At 37.5% G+C, this 20186-nt stretch overlaps 2 protein-coding genes across 6 annotated transcripts; one reads left to right on the top strand and one right to left on the bottom strand.

The window, feature by feature from the left end:
* The first annotated feature begins 3708 nt into the window (after window positions 1-3708).
* On the top strand, window positions 3709-8566 carry LOC149003038 (cellulose synthase-like protein E6). 5 transcript variants are annotated; one of them, XM_089136502.1, is made up of 9 exons: window positions 3709-3862; window positions 3981-4305; window positions 5259-5589; window positions 6104-6244; window positions 6577-6708; window positions 6795-7007; window positions 7111-7335; window positions 7444-7791; window positions 7896-8565. In XM_089136502.1, exons 2-9 carry the CDS (start codon window positions 4004-4006, stop codon window positions 8439-8441), a joined length of 2238 nt encoding a protein of 745 aa, XP_088992628.1. In that variant the 5' UTR covers window positions 3709-3862; window positions 3981-4003; the 3' UTR covers window positions 8442-8565. The 5 variants fall into 5 exon arrangements, with proteins under 5 accessions (XP_088992628.1, XP_088992627.1, XP_088992629.1 ...); XM_089136501.1 differs by having other exon boundaries at window positions 3709-3868; XM_089136503.1 differs by having other exon boundaries at window positions 3709-3882.
* Window positions 8567-8579: 13 nt separating this feature from the next.
* Window positions 8580-16803, bottom strand: NOI (RPM1-interacting protein 4 (RIN4) family protein). Its single transcript, XM_089136506.1, has 3 exons — window positions 16699-16803; window positions 10178-10360; window positions 8580-9083 (listed from the first exon to the last, which is right to left on the bottom strand). The coding sequence occupies exons 1-3, from the start codon at window positions 16702-16704 to the stop codon at window positions 9039-9041; spliced, it is 234 nt and encodes a 77-aa protein (XP_088992632.1). The 5' UTR covers window positions 16705-16803; the 3' UTR covers window positions 8580-9038.
* Between the last annotated feature and the right edge of the window lie 3383 nt (window positions 16804-20186).

Here is a 20186-nt window from a genome sequence, read left to right as displayed (position 1 = left end):
CAATCCACGAGCCATGCCCTCTAAAGTTGCCTTTCTTGTATCAACGCCATCCACGCTTCCCCATTCTAGGAATGTGATCATGCCTTTTTCAAGCAATCCCCATATCCATCTAGTTTTTTTTCAGCATGTTGGCATTTTCCTGCACAAATTAGAATTGAGTCATGACTATGTTGGTATGTGAGGAGGGACTTACAAATACACATTTGGGGGTGATTCATGATGATTCCCAAGTCTTCGACTTTTGTGTTAATTGGGTATAGTTGCATATCTAAAGACCATTTATTTATAAATTCAATGGCTTTAAGTGGATTTGGAGTAATATTATTAAAGAAAGCACCATTACGAAAAGACCAAATAGCATAAAATGTGAGAATAAACATGTTGAAGAACCACTTAAGCATAGCTTTATCCAGTCCAGAATGAAGAAAATGAAGGCAAAGTTGCAGCAGAATATTGTGGTGGATATGGTCCACTTGAAGACCTAATGGTCCCGACGCCCATATCCGTCTACTCCGTTCACATTCCATAAGCACATGCCAAATCGTCTCTTCACATTTGGCACAAAGAAGAAAATGATCAGGTTGGATCGTTGTCAATCGACCAATGATCGCGTTAACTGAAATTCTTGCATGCAAACATCGCCAAAAGAAAAGTTTAAATTTAGGATGAATGGGTAATTTCCAAAAGAAGCACCACCAAGCTTTATTGGGATTACTACAAATAGCATATTTCTAATTAATAATTCTATTGTAAGCAAGTTTAGTGGTGAAACAACCATTCACAGAGAGTTTTAATACCCAACAGTCTGGGTCCCTATTGAGAGAGATATTGTTGATGGCTAATCAAGATAAAGGAGAGAAAGAAAACCTGATTTCTTCTATCAAATAAGCTCTATGTTGAATCACCTTATATATGCTAACATCCCTTTGTTGGAAATGGGGGTTGAACTCACCTATGGTATTGTTCTGTGTTGATTCCACCTTGCAAGGTTTGGAATAACTTTTCGCAACCCATTCCAAACAAGTGAGCCCTTTTTTTGAGAAATTTTAGGGTCAAAGATAGAGGTCTTTGGAAAGTACTTAGCTTTAAAGCATTTAGCCCACATAGATTCTAGTTCATTAATTAGTCTCCACCCTTGTTTAAGAAGCATAGCACAATTCACATCCTCAAGCTTTTTGAAACATAAGCCCCATTCTCTTTAGTCATACAACACTTATCCCAATCTATAAGTGTGAGGTGTTTACCTAGAAGCAGCGTGCCCAAGCCAAAACCTGTGATACAACGAATCCATTTTTCTGCAAACTTCCTTAGGAAAGAGAGAGTATTAAATATATATGATAGACAGGCAAAACAGCTAGCATAGATTGCACAATAATTTGTCTCCTAGCATAAGACAAAGAGCAAGCTTTATAGCCACTCAATTTTCTCTACGTTTTGGTTAGGAGAGGCTGCAAATATTTGATTCTAGATCTAAAAGGAAAGAGGTCAGTACCAAAGTAGAGAGCTTTTTTGCCAAACTGCTTAACTCCCAAAATACCAACAAGTTTATGTTTAGTATGCTAATTCACATTCTTGCTAAAGAAAATTTCACTCTTCTCCAAATTAATTACATGTCCTATAATGTTAGAGAAGAAATCAATAATAACTTGAAACACACATGCTTCCTCCACATTAGCTGTATAAAACAAAAATGTGTCATCAGCAAAGAACAGATGAGAGATCTCAGGGGCATTCCTAGCAATCCTTAAGCCTTGAAAGGCATTGACACTTCTAATTAAACTGGAAAGTAATCTGACTAAAACCTCCATGACAAAGAGGAATATATATGGACTTAGCTTAGAGGACACTCTTGTCAGAGTCCTCTATTATCGGTGAACCAAGAATATGGAGAACCATTGATTTTGATTGAAAAAGAGATAGAGGAGATTAGAATAGAGATAGGCCACAACATTTGGGGTTAAAGCCTAAGCATTGCAAAAATTTTCAAAAGAGATTTCCACTCAACTCTATCATAGGCCTTAGACATGTTAAGCTTAAGGGCCATAAAACCCTGCTAATTACCCCTAGTGTGTGACAAGAAATGAAAAACTTCATGCGTAATCATCATATTATCACGAATCTGTCTAGTTGGAACAAAAGCACCCTGAAAAGGAGATATGAAGTCACTTAGCAAAGGTTTCATTCTATGGGCTAGAATTTAGCAAGAATCTTGTAGGAAACATTGCACAGACTAATGAGTCTGAAGTCAATCATTTCAGAAGGATCATCCCTCTTTGGGATAAAACACAACAAGGTGTGATTAACACCAAAAGGTAAAGTAGCACAATGAAAGAAATTCTGCACAAAATCTACAGTTTCATTTTTTATTATCTCCCAAAATTTATAGAAGAAAACCACTTGGAAACCATCAAAACCTAGGGTTTTAAAAGACCCCAATAGAGAAAACAACAAATTTAATCTCCGCTTCATCAGGCACATCAACAATGCACTTAGAGTTAAGAATGAGGGGAGAAGGCAAAAACATATCATCAAGAAAAGAAATATCAATAGGCTTGGGGGAAGTGTATAATTTAATCATGTAATCAGTAAAACAATTAGCAATCAAAGCAAGTTCAGTAATGACCCAATCCCCTTCTTTTAAGAACTCAATTTTTTTTTTTTTTTTTTTGATATTAATACGTGAAGAAAGATGGTAAAACCTAGTATTTCTATCACCACTCTCGCCACATATATTGTTTTCTAGCTTTTTGGAACCAGAACATTTCTTGGGCATTGTAGATCCAACCGAGCCAAGCCTTTTTTTGGTTATATTCTAACCAGTTGGGGGTGGATGAGGTTTCAATAGCCCAAAGTTCAGCTTCAATTCTCTCACAAAGGGATTGTACATTCCCAAACTTCCCATTATTCCACCTTATAAGAAATTTGGCAAGATCAGCAAGCTTTTGGTTAAGGGGAACATTAACTGGACTTACCCAATTGCTGGAAAGATCCTAGGAAAAAAATCTGCATGATCATGCCAGGTAACTTGGTGGTGAAATAATTTCATGCCACTTAACAAAGGAGGGTTAGTATTAAGAAGAAGGAAAGAAAGATCAAAACCAATGGCCGTGAGTTTACAAAGCTTTAGATTTAGAAAGATGTTTAGAATGGTAGGAGAAAAAAGAACACACGGTCTAATTTTTCCATAGAGTTGAGAACTAAAGTTTTTTGTGGTTTGACCATATGAACGTTGGACCAATACCTAGTAGTTTAACCAAAGAAAAAGAGTTAATTAGATTCTAGAGGAAAATGAGTGCATGTGACGGCCGAAATAACCGCCCACATTTATCAGAGGCAATCATAACTTCATTGAATTCATCACAAATAATGAAAGAATCAGAAATTGCTTGAAGCGATTGAAAGAGACATTGCCAATAGACAATTCAATCTCGGTATTGGTATGGGGCACGGATGAAAACAACCACAAAGGAGAGATGCGATGAGAGGAGTTGTATGCCCACAAAACTCACCCCAAAAACAAAAATGTTGTGATACCTATTAGTATCATAATCTCACCCCAAAAAAAATGCAATAATAAAAATATTCTAATCGAAAAGAGGGTTCATTGAATGGTTGTTTTTTTTTTTTGGTTTTTTCTTTCATAGAGCTAAACAAGACAAAATCAAATGAGCCACACTATTGACCTATTGCAATAATAGATATATTATCCCTTTTTTTATGTACAGGCCGGCAGAGATAGAACTAGAACACCTAATTGTAGAAACAGGGGAGATAATACATTCTTCCAAGGAGGAACGGTTGGATTTAGCCACAGGACTTGGAAGCAAAAGAACTACTGAAAGACACTGAACCGAGTTACCCTGTTCTGGTTTTAAGTTTTTTGTTGGGTTTTTCATTATAATATCTGGTTTGCAGACTTTGAATCATAGAGTTCTTACTGGATGGAGTTTGTCTGACATTTCTTCCATTTTTATCTGTAGCTGTATTCGTGAGAGCTAGAGACATGGGGTTTGCAGATAAAGGGAGCAGGAAAGAAGATGTTCATCCACTGTTTGAAACAGTGGTGGAATCAAAGGGAAGAAGAATAGGGTACAAGATATTTGCAGCAAGCATCTTTCTGGGAATAGTGATGGTATGGGTTTACAGGGTTTTTCATATCCCAACAGCAGGAGCAGGAAGATGGGCGTGGCTTGGATTGTTCTCAGCAGAGCTTTGGTTCAGTTTCTATTGGATCATCACTCAATCTGTTCGCTGGAACGTTGTTCATCGTCACACCACCTGCTTCAAGGAAACTCTTTCGCTCAGGTAACCGACCTCTCAAGCTACCCGTCTTTTAAGTTCTTCAATTTCAAACTTTCTTCTTCCAAGAATAGAAAAAACAAAATCAAAACTTTCTTCATCTAAACTTATCCAGATCCAACATCAATTCTGCAAAACTATAATGTTTTTTAGTTTTTTATTTTTTTCTTGTCTATAGTTGTTGAAGGTGACGATTAAAATTTTCATGGTAATAGGTGAAGGTGTGACACGTTTTAACTGTTCAACTTTGGAAACTATTATCTTTGACTTTGTGGCTATCGAAAATTATCATAATTTAATTGAACTACTAGATGTGTCTTTTCTTTTTCATCCTTTCTATCCAAATACTAGATCTAGGTCTGTCTAATGTCCATCGTTTTATGTGGTACTAGATTCTTTATCTTAGACCTCTATGTTTTCTCTCACTTTTTCATTGCATGCTAGTCTCTAGTTTTTCTTATTCAAATTCAAATGTAGACCTCTTAATATGTGGTGGAGAACTGTGAGGAATGCTCAGACCTTTACCCAAACCTCCACCCTAATGGATAGAAGATCTCAACCCATGTTTAGAATGGGCGGGGGTCCATCTCTGAGTATTGGAAAAGTGGAATAGAGGTGGATCTCCCCAAGTAATCATGAGGGGAGTAATGTCTTCTACTCCGATGGATAGAGGATCCCAACTCCTAACAAGATAGACCACAGATGGCTCCTTTTACCAAATGAATAATGGAGGGGTGTGAGGGTAGTGCAATTTCTACCCACAATTTGTGAACAAGGAAATCTTGCTAACAAAGGTGGACCCTTTCCCGAATGAATAATGGGGGGGGGGGGGGGGTTGAGGGTAGTGTAATTCTCTACCTACAGTTCGTGAACAAGAAAATCTTGCTAATCCCTCTCTCTCCGGAATTGTTGATCTCTCTTTTATTAACAACAAATGCTTGTTAACATAACATTTGAAGCAGATACGAAGACAAACAACTTCCAAGCATAGACATATTCGTGTGCACAGCAGATCCGGTGATGGAGCCACCAATTTTGGTGATAAACACCGTGTTATCTGTAATGGCATATAACTATCCACCCGAGAAATTAAGTGTTTATCTCTCTGATGATGGAGGCTCTGACTTAACATTCTATGCTCTCTTAGAAGCTGCTCGTTTCTCCAAGCATTGGATATCCTTCTGTAACAAGTTCAAACTGGAGCCCAGATCACCTGATGCCGTTTTTGTTAGAGAAATCTTCAAATCCAACGGTGATCATTTCTCCGATGATGAATGGCTAACCATGAAGGTGATCTTCTCCTTACATACCACCTTCGTTTGGGTTGTCAGGTTTTAATGCACATTTCATTATAGAAAATACTGAGGCTTCCGATATGAATTGCATGTAATGAACGAGTTGGGATCCTCTATTCACACAAAAGAAATTTTCCAACCTAGTAATATGGATGGATTATTGACACATAATCATTCTCATCTTCTTTTTAGTAAATTAATTAAAATATAGTTTAATACTATTAGTCATTGGTACTAAAATACAAGATCTTGCTTTGAAATTGAATACGTGTAAAAAATTCAACCACGTGGATTGGATAATTTCCTCTCTATGCGGATAAAGGATCCAGATTCATACAAATTAAGGTTTTCTTTCTTTCTTTCTTTCTTCGCAGCTCTATATGTATAGGAGAATATGGTTTGGGCACTAAAACGATAAAAAGCTAGTGAGCCGGTTGAACCATCCTTTCCTTTTTCTTGTTAATTCTGATTATAGCTCTCTCTCTCTCTTGTTGCTTTTGTTTTTTTAGGAATTGTATGAAAATATGAAGAAAATGGTCAATTTGGCATCTGAATTAGGCAGAGTTCCTGAAGAAGTGAGGGAACAACACAAAGGATTCTCAGAGTGGAATGTTGGAGTAACTAAAAGGGATCATCATACTATTCTTCAGGTGTTTCATTTCTATCATTTTGTCTTTAAAATAATAATATGATGGTTTTTTTGGATGTTATTAGTCCGAGTCTAGATCATCAATCCGTCAAGATAGAGATCTGTCTTCCTCGCACACTTTTCCATCACATATTAGGCATAGGACTCATGTGGGATCCACTGAAAATCCCACCTCTAATTCATTTTATCAAATATACAGAAGGGGGCTTCACTTTAATATGTTGTTCAAAAATATGAGAGGACCATAGGCCTTTAGCCCTTTACCCTGACAAGATCGATATCTGGACTCCATCCCTGATTACAGTATTCATTTGTTTTTATTATATGTTCCAGATAATAATTGATGGAAGTGACCCAAATGAGGTGGATATCCAAGGAGTTCCTTTGCCAACTTTGGTTTATTTGGCACGTGAGAAAAGACCACAATATCCTCACAATTTCAAGGCTGGTGCCATGAATGCCTTGGTAAACAAATTTGAACACCTCTAAATTCAAGAGCTAGGGTTTCCTCGTTGCTTATACTTGTTAGTTGTTTTGCTTCTGTTTTGAAGATTCGGGCGTCGTCGGAGATAAGCAATGGGGAGATCATACTCAATGTCGACTGTGACATGTACTCAAATGATTCAGGAACACTGAGAGATGTTTTATGCTTCTTCTTGGATGAAGTGAATGGTCATGAGATATCATATGTACAGTTCCCACAGAAATACTATAATGTTACGGAGAATGATATTTACAGCAATGAAAATAAGGTAGTCAATGAGGTGAGTAATAACAAAGTAATATCCGATCAACTTATGTTTAAGAAGGTATTAGATGGAATACTGATAAGTTTACTTGATTTGCTGCTCTGTTCTTTTTCAATAGTTGGAACTTGCAGGTGTAGATGGATTTGGTGGGGCTCTGTACTGTGGCACTGGGTGTTTTCATAGGAGAGAGGCACTTTGTGGAATGAAATACAGTAGTGAGTTCAGAGGAAAACAGAAAAGAAAAATTGAGAGGAAGGAAGAAAGGAGCAGCAAAGAAGTAGCAGAGAAATGTAAACCACTGGCAAGCTGTACCTATGAGATGGGTACCCAGTGGGGAAAGGAGGTAGCTTCTCTCACACATTTGTTTCTGGAATTCCCCACCTCAACCCATTCTCTCATCTCTCTGATCACTAGATAAATTGCTGATGTGCTTATGGAATGGATATTACAGATGGGGTTAATGTATGGGTGTCCAGTAGAGGACATAATAACAGGCTTGGCAATCCAGTGCAGAGGTTGGAAACCCATTTATTGCAATCCAGAGAGACCTGGCTTCTTAGGAACTGCTCCAACCACACTACTTCAACATCTGGTACAATTCCAGAGATGGTCTGCAGGGATGTTTCAAATTTTCCTATCTCAGTATTGTCCCTTCCTGTATGGGAGAGGAAAGTTAAAACTAGGGCACCAGATGGGCTACTGTGTCTACTGCTTATGGGCTGCTAACTCTCTACCAACTCTCTACTATGTGTTTGTCCCTTCTCTTTGCCTCTTCAAGGGCATTTCCTTGTTCCCAAAGGTAAAGCTGAACCTCTCTCTCTCTCTCTCTCTCTCTCTCTCTCTCTCCACACAACAAACTGGCATACCTCTAATTAATCCCTATTAATCTGGTGATGCTTTCAGATGTCTAGCTTATGGTTTCTACCATTTGCATATGTATTTGTGGCCAAGAATGCATACAGCCTAGTTGAAGCAATGTGGTGTAAAAACACAGTAGAGGAGTGGTGGAGATTACAGAGAATGGTGTTGATTCGGAGGATGTCTTCATTTCTATTCGGCTTCATCGACACCGTGGTCAAGCAACTGGGTTTTTCGGAAACAACATTTGTAATCACAGCGAAAGTAGATGAAGAGGAGACATTCAAGAGATATGAGCAGGGAATTTTTGAGTTTGGTGCCACTTCTCCTATGTTTACCATCATAGCAACAGTGGCTCTGTTCAACCTTTTCAGCCTTGTGGGGGGATTGATGAGGATACTTACGGCTATGCAAGTATCAGCTCTGGAAACTTTCGTCTCAGAAATTGTTATTGCTGGGCTTGTGGTCGCCATTAACATCCCCATCTATGAAGCACTCTTCATCCGCAAAGACAAGGGACGCATGCCTACCTCCACTACAATTACATCGCTTGTTTGTGCTTTATTGCTATTCTTTGTGCCTCTGTATTAGATAAAATGGCATGCTATTTATCAGCTTCCTTCATTTTAGGAAAACTCTAAATAAGCATGAGAAATTGTGACATTGATACATATAACTGATCCATAATGCCCTATAATCTGCTCTCTTTCTTTAAGGGAGCTATTTGGCTTTCCTTGCAATTCAAGACGTTGGTTTAATTCTGAAGGCATAATGCTTTGTCTGACAATTGCACATATCCAAAAAACCATGAACCTGTATTAACTATACACAATAACCAAATCCACTTAACTCCTGTATAACATCATCAAAAGAAAAATAGTCACAAACCAGTGGAGCCCCAACAGCAAATTGAAGGAAATGGAAGGGAAGCCGAGCTCAGCTTCAAATAGTACCCAACCAGTTAGTACACACAGGATTATAAATACAATAAAGCATTTTGTCTTCTCTTTCATTATCCTCTCAAACCCACATTTCCATTCAGCCCCAGTTTTACAGCACAACAAACCAATTCTGGCAAGACTCATCACAGCCTTTCTGTAACTACCGTTCCAATCTTCTCAGAGATTATGGCAGAGCCTGATGGAAATCACTTTCTACCAAGGCTCTACCAAGTTAGAGCCCCTTCTGTCAGGACTCTGCATATGCAGGTTGGACGCAGCAAAACCATTTTTTCTGCAAAATAGTATGTTGTCAGCATAACTGCCATAGACACCATAGGATCAAAGCAGTAACTCATATTTCTGGATGGTCATCTTATAATTTTCTTGCGAGTTTATCCACCAATTTAGCAATACAAACCCTAATGGAGACTAGGGGAAAAAAATTATCCAGTCACCAATGAAGGTCTTGCTTCACAACCTGACCAGGTATATGCTTCTGTAGCAAGCAATAATCCAATTGTCATAGCCCTGGGGCAAAGAGAATTTAAAAATTGAATAGGCAACATATGAAGTTCATGGGCACATGAATGAAACAAATCACCAACTAGACTTAATCGGTGCCATGTATGAATTTCTCAATTGAGCAGCCCATTTTAAGGTCTAAGACTAACTATGAGCATCTAATATCTGACATCATACACAAGAATGTTCTTAGAACAAATAAAGACTAGAGTATAGCTCATAACAACAGACCCCACCCTAGATGGAACATCAACTGCATAGAGTATTTCATTCTAAAGGCTAAAAAATCAACCAAATCAGATGAATATAAAACCTAATGATGAAGGTTCCACTATTACATTCACCACATTGATACTTTGGCCTAGCAAGTCTGGCACAAGTACACCAAAGCCAGACAGGGCCTGGTTTCATCATTTCACTAAGCAGCTAAAGGCTAAAGCAGGCTGAGATTTCCAGGCCAAGTAGGACTGGGCGGGCAAGGCCTGAGCTGAGACTTCAGATTGTATCTACATACACATAAAGATGGGTGCATTTTGAAGTACACAGACAAGACCATGGTTATATGATGATTAACATATACAGTTAGCTTTGTTTTATTTACAAGGGTCCTCCATGGACATTATGGAAGATTTCCCTATATTTTGCAAGGAAGATAACCTCTCAAATTGAGCCATCATCCATGATTGTGTATGTCATATAAATAATTGCAAGGTGGATTAATCAGAAATTGACAACAGAAACCTGCCTAGCTAGAAAGCTATTTTGTAATCAAAATGAAATAAAGATGATGAGAGGCTGAAAGCAGCATATTTATGCAGAAAGTAGAAAAGACAACAGGGAGATCAGGTGAACAAGTGAACTTACACCCTGGGGCTTGACAGGATCAGCAGCATGCCTGAATGCAAGCTCATCCTTCCCAGGTGAGTCGGGCTTGGCACCAGTCTTTTTCTCGTCCCTGGCCTTGTTGAATATTACAGTGAAACCCTCTGCTGAAGCAGGGTCATTGACATCCCATTCACCAAACTTTGGCAGAGGCCGACCCTTGTCCTGGTAAAAAGCCATAATTCAGACACTTGAAAAGGAGCCACATACAAATATATAAGAGACGTGTCACTGCATAATTACCATACAAAACAGTGAAGGAATGGGGTTTTACAACTGTCATACACATAATTTACCATCTAACCACTGCCTAGGTGGAAGCAAACACTTCCATTTTCATGGGTTTGTTCTCCTGCACAGACGACATAGGAACATTGTAGTGTCATAATATCCATCATGTGACAGATCATGCAAGGCCCAAAATTCTAGAAGGTAGGGCACAAGATATTGTACACTAATCAACTTCCCTAATGAAGTTGTCCACCTGCCAATAGAAGCCTATAGTTTGATAAAGGGACAAGCTTCTGACATTGTGTAATTCCATCTACTCGGTTTGTCCAAGATAAAAACCAGATCAACTGCAGGGACTATTGTTCTGTACTCGTTCAACTCTCCTGTTTTTCTGCACCGATTTACAGCTGTCCATCCATATGCTGTGATCACCCACATTGCCATGCCAAATCCTAATCTCATTACACATCAACCTTTAACATTAAGCTATCATTTGAGTGTTAACAGCCTTACAAAACTCAATTCAAAAACCCTATACCCTAAAGTCAGTACCTTACATCAATTCAATATTTACAATCCTTAAAGCCCGTCAACCTTATGAAACTAAGTTATCAAAGATCACATGTTGCACCAATACACATACAGATACATTACCTATGCAAGAGTTCAGCCTTTAAACCTGAATCTCTTGCTAAACCTTAACTCATACAAACTCAACAATAACCATAAAACCTTATTTTTCTTTTTTAAGTCCTCCATCGATCCCGTCAAATGGAGGAGGCACAACACTATAAGTTCACTGAATGCTAAATGGATCACTCTGCACCTGGACACATATCCCTTCCAACTGAATATGCTCGGGAATCTCTTGCTTCCATAAAACCTTAATTCATACAAAATCATCAATAACCATAAAAGCCTATTCTTCTTTAAACCTGAATCCCTTGCTTCCATAAACCTAAATTCATATAAAATCATCAATAACAGAATAACCACAAAAGCTTATTTTTCTTTTTAAGTCCTCCATCAATGCCATCAAATGGAAGCACAACATTATAAGTTCATTGCATGCTAAACAGATCTCTCTGTACCTGGAATCACATCCCTTCTAATTGAATATGCTAGGCAATGATAGGATCCTTATTGCAGTGCAACACAGCCTACACTATACAAGGAATCAAATATCTAAAGTTAACTCAATTATCCACAGCTAGAAGACCACCATACAATTGGAAGAAAAAAAATCTGGTTTCTCTATATAATAATAAGGAATCTCTCTTCTATGCCTTTCTCTAGAAGGGTCAGGAATCCTCGTGATTCCTCTATCCCATCAGTTGGTCTAACATCTGTCGGCCTAAAGCTAAGGGGGGCCTAGAAATTTGACACATCCAAGAGGCCAATTCTGCTGCTTTGCTCAAACTCGTCTAGAAAATTGTTTCCAGACACGATTCCATTTGGGTCAATTGGATGTACCCTTACCTTCTCAAATTTGACTCTTTCTAGACTGTCCCCATCCCTTCCAACCCTTCCTGGATCTGAAGGCAGCTTCTTCTCCTTAGACCCCGTGCCCTCCCTACCATTACCGCTCAAATTTCTTCGGGCCTCTCCACTAACTTCTAGCTAGATCCATGGCATCCGATGGGTATTCTCCTCACTCTCTTCCCCCCCCCCGGCACTATCTATGAAACCCGCATCCCCAAATCCGCCCATTTATCGGATTTCATCTCCGATGGTTCCTGGATCCCTCTCCCCCACCCTAGTCTCACACAAGTCTGGAACACTCTCCTCCCCATCATTCCCTCCACCCATGATACTCTAGTTTGGCTACCTTCCACCACCAAATCCTTCATCACGTCTTCTACTTGGAACTTGGTTCAATCCCCCTCCCCCTATTGGCCCCCCTAGTTTGGTTCAAAGGTCACATTCCCCGTCACTCTCTTACCCTTTGGAGAGCCCTAAACTTAGCCCTCCCAAGCTAGACTTTCCTTATCACCCGCCACATCCCTGTGAACCTCAATTGTATCATTTTATGGATTGGTACTGAGGAAATCGAGCATTTGTTTTTTTCTTGCCCTTTCTCTAGTTCCTTCAGAAGGAAAGCCCTTGCATACATTTGGCCCCGCTCCCGTCGTTCTTTTGGGTTTGATCGTGTCTGGTCTTGGATATTGAGTAACTTTTCAGGTTCCTCTATTTGTGACCAAATAGGTAAAGCTTGTCTTTGGTGCCATGGTCCACCATCTGTGGTGGGAGCATAATCTCAGGCGTTGGACTTTCAAATCCCGCTCTCTCGACTTGATTTGGAATGCTATTTACTTTGATGTATCTTCTAGGCTTATTTGTATTCCCCATCCCCCGGTTGTTGATTCCCCAAGGAACAGGCTCATTGTTGCTTTCTGGGGACTCAACTGCCAATTCCATCATTTTCTTTGATCCTTCCTTATTTGGATCTTTCTTGTATTTCAGTGTTTCGTTCCTTTAATTTATTTATTCATTCATCCAAAAAAAAAAAGGATAGGAAATTTTACTAAAAGGTGGCTATCACTCAGAAAGTTTGAACCAAAATCTGAATTTTTTTTTTTTCAGCCAGGAACTAATTAAGTTGCATGCCCATAAAGAATGGAGATGAAAATAAAACTTACAACAACCACATCTATCAAGCAAACGTGCATTTAACTAGAACATACAATTAGGTGCAAGAAGATGGCAGAAGACCAATCCTAGCATGGGATCCTGTCCATCGTAAACTCCTTTCTGCAATAGTCCACAATTCGCTCTTGCTAAAACCAACAGAAAGGAAAGGACTTAAGCAGAGTTTATAAGGCCAGGACTAATGCAGTGTCTTGGAGACCCCAGTTTAGAAGTAACCAATAATTACTTGTTCTTCTGCCTTATGGAATAACTTATTTTATCAAATTACTTTTCTTGTAATTCTGTGACTCACTGTTGAGCAAGATTTCCTAACAAAAGCACTCAGCACCCCCAATATTTCGTCAAATGTCTCTTTCTCTCATGTAGACCATACTTTTGAAAAAAATGCTCATGTTTTATCACTTAGCTTGTAGGCGGACTGGAGATTGTGAATGTGTTTCCCACATGAAGCAGGCTTCGATTCCACAAGTCACTTTGTCATTCACCAGCCGACATAGGAGAACAAAGAATAATCCAACTCCAACCATAGTAGATCCAACTCAAAAACCAGGAAGCAAACCAAATCATTGAGGAACGAAAAAGAAGAAGATTATTTGGTAGCATATACGCTATAGAGATACTGAAATAAGTATAATATAAGGGACAGTTAGTTATGAAAGCTGATAGGGTATTACCGTCAAGCAACCATTTTTTATACATTTCCTTATCCCATTAATAAAACCACAAGGTAAAGTAAAAACCATCAATGAACAACTATTAAACTCAAAAAAAAATTCTCAAATTCTTCTGGAAATCATCCAGAAAATGTTATAGCGCTAATATTATCAGCATTTTAAAATTTTGACTCCAACTTAATAGTAAAAGAAGCTTCTGAAAATGTGTCTTCTTTAAACACCAAGGGGAAAATTGTACTGATAAAGTAAAATATCTACACAGAGAACAATCCAGGAGAAAACACACCAAAAGAAAAATGGATATATCTACATGAATCAACAGTTTAACTGAAAAGACCAGTAATTTGTCGCCATGCTTCTTCAAGAAAAAGTGATACTATAATTAAGAGTTAACAAGATTTATAAAAATGGTAACTCTTGATTGGCTGAAAACAGTAAACCAAGTCATCAACAGCAACAAAAAGATCCCTGCATCAGTATCCAATTACAACTTTCACTTGGCGACCCTTTTTCCCTTGGGGTTTTTTAAAAGGGGGGGGGGTGTGGAGCGGAGTTAAAGGAGGGGAAAGGCATAAGTTAAGTATCCAGTTGTGGCACCCCTATGTCAACTGTCTTACACAAGGATAAGCAGATAATAGTCCTTGAGTCTAAAGTCCTGCACTATTATTATCCACAGAAAAAGTTTCTCGAAGGGCCACACCGCATCAACAATACAAAGGCTGCATAAGCTATGACCCTTCCCGAACTCAATAGTGACTGGAAGCCTTATGCACTGGGTATACCCTTTTACCACATCAATAATCACAGAGAAATAAGGTACCATGCAATCCACTCTACACAATGTTCAAGGAAAGGGATGTGATAATGGTGAATAATCTGAAGTCCCTTCTGCCTTATAGCTGAGGCTGTTATTGTTCTACCATCCCTAGAGCCATTTCTGATTTCTCTTTTCTGTTATACATTTTTTAAGAAAATTCGCTTCTAAATTATCTCAGAGATTGGCAGGGGATTCTTAGAGGCTTCAATCAGGCTCAACTTCTATTTTCCAGTAAAACTTTTGTATTACCAGGCCCTATTACAAAAATATCTCAGACTAATTGTCTGAACTTGCAACCACTATCTTCTTGTTGTTGTATCCCCTCCCAACATTTAACAAGTAGCATCAAGCCACCAGGTATACATTTCTTCCCTCTTCACTATCATCCAACTCCAAAAGGGAAAATAATTCCAGATGATGGACCCGTATTTCTGCTATAACTTACAAGGCAGTCTCCCTTTTTTTCCATGAACAAGATCGTATGGCTAAGTGCCACTCTAGAGGAAACTGTTGAAGTTCAACAAGCAATTTCTTAGTGAGCTAGGCAAAGAGAGCCTATGACAAAGTTTGATAGACTTCTTCATCAAAGTTCCACAGGAATAGTTTTGGGAGCAAGTTGGGGAGCATGGATGCATGCCTAAGGCTATCAAACCTTTTGCTAGCACACTAGATGAGTTCTTTACCCATCAGTAGGGTCCAAGGGACAAAGTAACCCTTTTCCCATGTTGAGAAATCCATGAATGATGTGTAGTAAGATTTATGTTAATGAAGACTAACAATACATGAGAGGTCATAACCAGCTCTTTGAAAATGTCCCTAACAAAAACACTCACAAAGTTGGAGAAACTCTAGGTGATCTTTTTTTTCTTCTTTTCTTCTTTTCCTTTGGGTGGGGGTGGGGGGGGGGGGGGGGATAAAAAAAACAGAAGCGCATACCTTGGCAAGAGAATCCTAAGAATAAATCAAGCAGAACAACGAACTTATGAAAATTTACAAGAGACTTGCATCAGAGTCAGGAACAAGAAGAAAGTCAAAACACTTGAAGACAATAGGTGTAAGAAAAGAAAGTAATGTGCACTATGGCCAAGATCACAGCCTGGAAGATCAGCTTTCAAAGAAAATGGAATGCAAAATCATGTGTTTAGGAGAAACCCGAACAAAAAGGAGTGATGAACAAGCTGCTCCATTCCAGTCTCCAGGAAACAGTAGAGCTTTGGGTGGAGGGTGTCACAGTTTAGAATAACAGCAACAGTGTTTCATCTGAGTTAGAATTCCTAATAGTTATAAGAAATTTCTTCCTCTATCAGGGAAGATCTGCTGTCCTTCAGGCAGTATTCACTGTTCATAAACTGCAACCTTACCTAATAAGTTTATCATATATAGGAGATAGAAAATAACTAATGGTCACCCAGTCCACCATTGCCCAGCTTAAGTCTCATTTTCAGGACCTGTTTGACCTACTTGTGCGACCTGTTTGACCTACTTGTGCATCCTCCAACAAAAACAAATGTAATCAATACCCTCACAGAATACACGCACCCGTCTAAACCCCTTAACAGGACGGCTGGAGGAAGGAAAGAAGGCTCTTTTTCTTCTCCAATTAAAATTAGCACAAGGAAAGCAACTAATCGAACACTCAAGGAAAAGGAGAAACTTCAGATGGAAATGGAGGGACCAAAAAACTGAAGTAATCGCAGAATATCTATCATAAATGCATCACCAACTCCCATCAAATCCGTTGACCCAAAAAAGGGCAAAAAGCACAATAAATAACAGAAGCAACTCCAAATAAATCCACGAGACACAACCTAATTCAATTCAGTTCCACAAAAGGTTAATCTAACACGGGCGAACTCCCAAAATCTAACAGAAGTTAACATCAGCTCACTTCACCTAAAATAAAGCAACTCGCAAAAATAATGAAAGTCAAAAGTAGAATTCCTAAAAACCATCAAGAACAACAACATGATCCATAAAAACAACATCAAAATCCAGAATAATAACATCAAATCCAATGAATCTCAAAACCAAACGCAACACATTTTGAACGCAACGATTAAACTTGGAAGTTGTTTTTCTTTATCAAGAATTGAATCAGGGTCTGGAAGAGAAATTCGAGTGCGTAATCATACCGACATGAATTCCGAGAGATTCTCAAAAATCAAAAGCGCTCCGCCTACGAATAGAAAGAAGGAAAAAAAAAAAAAAGAGAAAGAAATGAACCAGAGAGACAGTGATACAAGTAAACAAACATATTTATATATTCAACCAAAAAGAAAAACAAACGTATTTATATTTTTTTTCCGTTTTTATAATATAATAATTTTTTATTAGCCGACACTTGACTATTCGTATAACACCCATGTACAATACACTAATAAATACAGGTATTACTAATTTTTAATATACATATGCATATTGGTATTGCTGATTTATGATTCACGTATATAAATATACAGATTTTACCCCAAAAAAAATACTTTGACCAAATTACACTGGCACCCAAAATGGAAACTTTAAAGCACTGACACCTCACTTTATGTTTAAAAAACACAGAGACCCCAAAATTGAATTTTTATTAGATATATTTATCAAATTTATCACTGAAAACAGTTAAATTACTATTTATTTAAAAAAATATCCCTATAATAAATATATTTTTATTGACAAATTAGACAAATATATCCTACAAAAATCCAATTTTGGAGTCTTTGATTTTTTAAAATAAAGTGGGGTGTGAGTACTTAAAGGCCTCCATTTTGGGGTATCAATGCAATTTGCTCAAATAGTATATTAGCATATAGAGCAAATTATAAGAATATCTCAGGGGTTTGCAAACTAATAAATTTACACCCCTTTAGAATTTAGATCTAATTGGGGAAGCGGTCTTAGATATTACGACTTTGAAATCATATTTCATGAGTTGTAAAGTTTCTTTCATTTCTAAAATAACAACTTAGTTGACGGTCCTGGCTCGGACGCCTCGCCCATTTATGGAAGGTGATTTGGCACACCCTTCCACTCCGTGGCTTTTAGACTTCTATTACTCTGAAGCTACCGGTTCATCCCATTTTAAGGTTTTTTTACCAAAAAAAAAAGAGAATTTATGACCAACATCGTTAATTTTAAATAAAAAAGACATATATGCCTTAGCTGAATTTTCTTTAATAATTATATATAAAAATTTCATTGTTGTTCCTCTTATTCCCCTCCTCTTTTATTTTCATTCTAACAAAATGAAAACATGTTTGAAAAATGAAGAGGGATTCACATCCTCTACAAGTCCATTTGTAATCCCCAACAATTAATCTTTAGGATTGTCCATTTGTAATCCCCAACAATTAATCTTTAGGATTGTGACACATGATAATAATTTATTCAACCGTCACAATTAATTATGATTGCTGGATAATTTATTGTCACTTGTCACAATCGTATTGATTAATTATAAGAAATTGCAAGGTTGCAAACTATAGAGTATGCAAATTCAGTAAAGTGGGTATTATAGGAATTGAAAATACAATAGATGTTAAATCACTTAACCCTCTTATCCTAAAAATAAAGTTATATATAGTTGATACGTAGCTTGAAATATAAAGGATATAGTTATGATAAAATAAAGAGCAAATTACACCAGCACCCAAAGTAAAGGCTTTAAAGCACTTATACCCCACTTTATGTTTGAAAAACCGAGATACCCCAAAGTTGGGTTTTCATTGGACACACATTAGTCAAATTAGTTAGTGAAAACTGTTAAAACAATTGTTTATTTTTCTTTGATTCTTAATAAAGCGGTTAAAGGCTCAACCTCCCCGTAACCTCCCACGGGGAGGTCTTGGGTTCGCAGTTCGCAACCATTCGGCGACATTAATATTTTCATTCACCATCTTCATCTGTATCAAAGCACTCTATGAGGTTGATTGCATCCACCATTTTTGGATGTTTCAGCAATGGAAAACATCGAAGAATGTGAAGGCTCCCATTTGCTATCCACAGTTACTACTTCAAGCCTTAGAATGGTTCCAATGAAGATTTCGATAGGAGCAATGGGCATTTTTCTGTTTTGATTCAAGGCTGTGAAGAAAGATCCATTCTTTGCTTCTCTTCTTCTTCTTTAACTGATGACGAAGATGATAATGGAGTCCAAGTGTCCAAGTGTTCGATCATTATACTTGTAGAAGACAAGACCCAACCAAGGAACCGGGTAGTTAAGCAAATCACCCAAATGTACAAAAATAAACCAAGGATCTTGTGCAAATAATTTGAAAGACAATCACAAAGCAAATAAACAACAAACCACCACAAGAATGAAAGAGAAATGCAAACAACACACAAGAATTTTACGTGATTCACTAATTCGAAATATTCGAGATTAGCTACAACCATAGGGAAGGATTTCACTATTTTAATCTTTAAAGTAGTACAAGATTTGAGAATAATACAATGTTACCTCAACCGGTCACACCACCACTCAAACCTCCTTGAAAACCCTTCCACCTCAAGCTCTTGAAGAAAACCCTTCAATCCAAGCTCAAGCTTCAATGGAATTGCAATGGAGAAAAATACAAGAGAGAATAAACCATTTTTTTGTAAAACCACAAGAAGAAGAAGACACCTAAAGTGCAATCTCGTTTTTGCTCAAAACCCATTTTAGAAGTCCCTAGAAACTATCTTTTTTTCACCCCATTTATCTCTCCCAAGACCCTCTTAATGAAACCAAACACCTAACCCATGTTTAACACTAAGTGGCACCCACCAAATTCAAATTTGAATTCAAACAAAAGATAAAGTGATTTTCATCACTAAGCCCAACAATACTCTTTAGTATTTTCATACTTCTTCATCTCCTCCACCATCTCCTTCCAAGTTCCAAGATGGAGAGTGACAAAGTGGATACAAATGTGGGTAAAAAGAGAAATCTCAGGAGAAATGGGCGTGGTAAAAAACAGGTTGTAGTAATGAAAATGGATTACCTGGCTATTGTTATCATATTACTAGGCATCTTGTCATTGAAAAGCTTTGAAGGATTTGGAGATTCATAAGCATTTGATAGATCGGTCCCTACATTACCATCATATCCTTAAACCACTTCAATTTCTAGGTTGACTATGATATTTCATCGGTTTTTTTTTTTTTTTTTTGTTTGAATTGTTTTGTTTCAATACTTGAAGATACGGATCAAAACATTGCTACTTATTAATTTTTATTTTTTTTTAGTAAACGAGAATAAGTCTAATAGAGAAAAGTAGATAAAGTTTTTCCATTCCATTATACATATGATATAATGGTATTTCCGATTGTACAAGTAACCATTCTAATAGAATGAGACTCATGTGTTTTTCAAATATAAAATGGAGTGTTAGTACTTAAGACCTCATTTTAGGGTCTAGATGTATATGTAATTCGTGACTATATATTACATACATTAACATAATCTTAAAGTAATTATTTAAAGAAAAAAAAAAAAACGAATTCGTGTAATTATGATGTTACCAAAATGGGAATTTTTTTAATTATATTTTTTTTTGAAGCTTGCACTTTTATAAATATTTTATATATCATCAAAAGGAGCGGAACCTGACTTAATTCTAAGAAGTGTTAAAGTCATTATCCTCTGAAC

Source organism: Hakea prostrata, chromosome 10, assembly GCF_041222555.1.
Source record: "Hakea prostrata isolate BN-2017 chromosome 10, UWA_Hpros_2, whole genome shotgun sequence".
Classification (NCBI taxonomy): Eukaryota; Viridiplantae; Streptophyta; class Magnoliopsida; order Proteales; family Proteaceae; genus Hakea; species Hakea prostrata.
Note: the sequence above shows the minus strand (reverse complement) of the source record. Positions and strands in the feature narration are given on the sequence as shown.